Source organism: Mus caroli, chromosome 9 (assembly GCF_900094665.2).
Source record: "Mus caroli chromosome 9, CAROLI_EIJ_v1.1, whole genome shotgun sequence".
In the NCBI taxonomy this organism is placed as follows: Eukaryota; Metazoa; Chordata; class Mammalia; order Rodentia; family Muridae; genus Mus; species Mus caroli.
The window spans coordinates 90348793-90350486 of record NC_034578.1 but is presented as its reverse complement, the minus strand read 5'-3'; the positions used below and the strand labels follow the sequence as shown (position 1 = coordinate 90350486).

At 40.1% G+C, this 1694-nt stretch overlaps 1 protein-coding gene across 2 annotated transcripts in view; it reads right to left on the bottom strand.

Annotated features, from left to right (window-relative positions):
- Nucleotides 1–863: 863 nt before the first annotated feature.
- The window catches only part of LOC115031905 (sodium/hydrogen exchanger 9-like), a 24688-nt gene continuing 23857 nt past the window's right edge, over nucleotides 864–1694 (bottom strand). For both annotated transcript variants that reach the window (XR_003837541.1, XM_029481288.1), the window contains exon 3: nucleotides 864–1021. Coding sequence is in view for 1 of the 2 variants with exons in the window: in XM_029481288.1 (XP_029337148.1) it covers nucleotides 941–1021 (81 nt within the window). In the remaining variant the exon portion in view is untranslated. The remainder of the gene's footprint in view (nucleotides 1022–1694) is intronic.

Genomic DNA, 1694 nt, shown 5'->3' with positions numbered 1-1694 from the left:
CCACCAAATGTATGTATATGTGGTTTAGGGGGTTCTGGCCAAACCACCAAATTTAAATGTGTATATGTGTATATGTATATATGTGTATGTATCTATATTTATATGTGTGTGCATATGTGTACATGTGCTTGTATATATGTGTATACTTATGTATACATACACACACACATGTATGTGTGTGTGTCTGTATGTGTGTGTGTGTCTGTATGTGTGTGTGTAAGTATGCATGGACACTTGTGGAGTTGATGAGACTGGTGGTCAGGCCAGACCAGTGTGTATGTGTGTGTGTGTGTGTGTGTGTAAATTTGTGTGAGTCAGTCTATACATATTGCCTGTGTAAAAGATCTTTTCTCTTTGGCTCACAAATGAGTTGAGTTATTGGCATGACCTTTCTTTTCTATCTGTTTCACNAAGGGTTAATGAGCTCTAAGCCTCTCCCCTGGCCTTGGGTCTTTGAGGAGAAAGGAAACCATTGCTTATTAGTACAAAGTAGTAAGAGAGAGTTACAGAGGAAGAAACTAGCGCTTATTAAAGCACAAATAATAAGATTATGAGGCCAGGGATCATCAGTCTTTGACCTTCGTCTGATGCTGTGTTCTACCCACCATTCCCCTAAAGGCTGGAGCAGGTCCTCTGTANCTTATGTTTGTCATAGGATACAGAAATGTTGGATCAGGGCTGGAAAAATGTATAAAAATGTGATGTACCTGGTCTGGGGATGGTGCTCAATGGCAGAAGGCTTGCCCAACATGTTAGATGTTGGTAATACAACAGAACAGCTATACCACAAATCAAGCAAAACAAACCTAAACATTATGTACTAGGAATAACACACATGCATAGACACATACTTGGTCCAAAGAGTAAGCATCAAGAAGTCTGAGATCCCATCTCAGATTGCTGCGCTCCAGCCACCTGTAGCCCAGGTTCCGAATGTCACTTACCCTATGACCACACAGGAGATGGCTGTTCCCAAGAAGGCATACGTTAAAATGGATCCCAAGTTTTGAAAAAAGTGTCTCTGGAGAGAAACAGAAAATATTTCATAGAGTACATCTGAATAAGCCAAGCTGCTCAGAGCCTTCCTTTCTCTCATTATTTAGCAAATCTTCTTTGGAGGTCATGCCTGGAATTTGGTGCACATGGGCATGAAGCTTAGTAAGTGATTCCTCCCCAAAGAAAAGAGGAGGAAGAAAAAGCAATGAAAAACTCTAGAAGATGACAGGCAAGGGAAAGATAACCCATAGATGCAACTAGAGGGAATAGGATGGTCAACAAGTATCTGGGGCTCTGAGACTAATCAAGACATAGTTGTCATGATGGGTTTTGCAAACATAACACCTTTAACTTTTCAAATGTTATTCTAAGAAATTTAACTGGCATCTGGCTTTCATGGAGTATCCTGAGTTTTCTTCTTCATGCATCTTCTGAATGTGATGCAATCAAAGATTAAAATCCCGAAATAAATAAATTCTTTATGCATGAAACATGAAATGATGAGTACTACTTAGGTAGGCTATGAGGAAGGATGACCTGCAGGAATCTAACCTTCTANATCCTTTCAAATGCTTCTTTAGTTAGGAATTACTCCCTTCCAGAGTTTTAGGGAGAGCTGAGCAGCCACCACTGACAGCAAGAGGGAGCCTGGAGTCCACAAAACAAATCAAAACAAAAAAAGCCAAAAACAACAACAA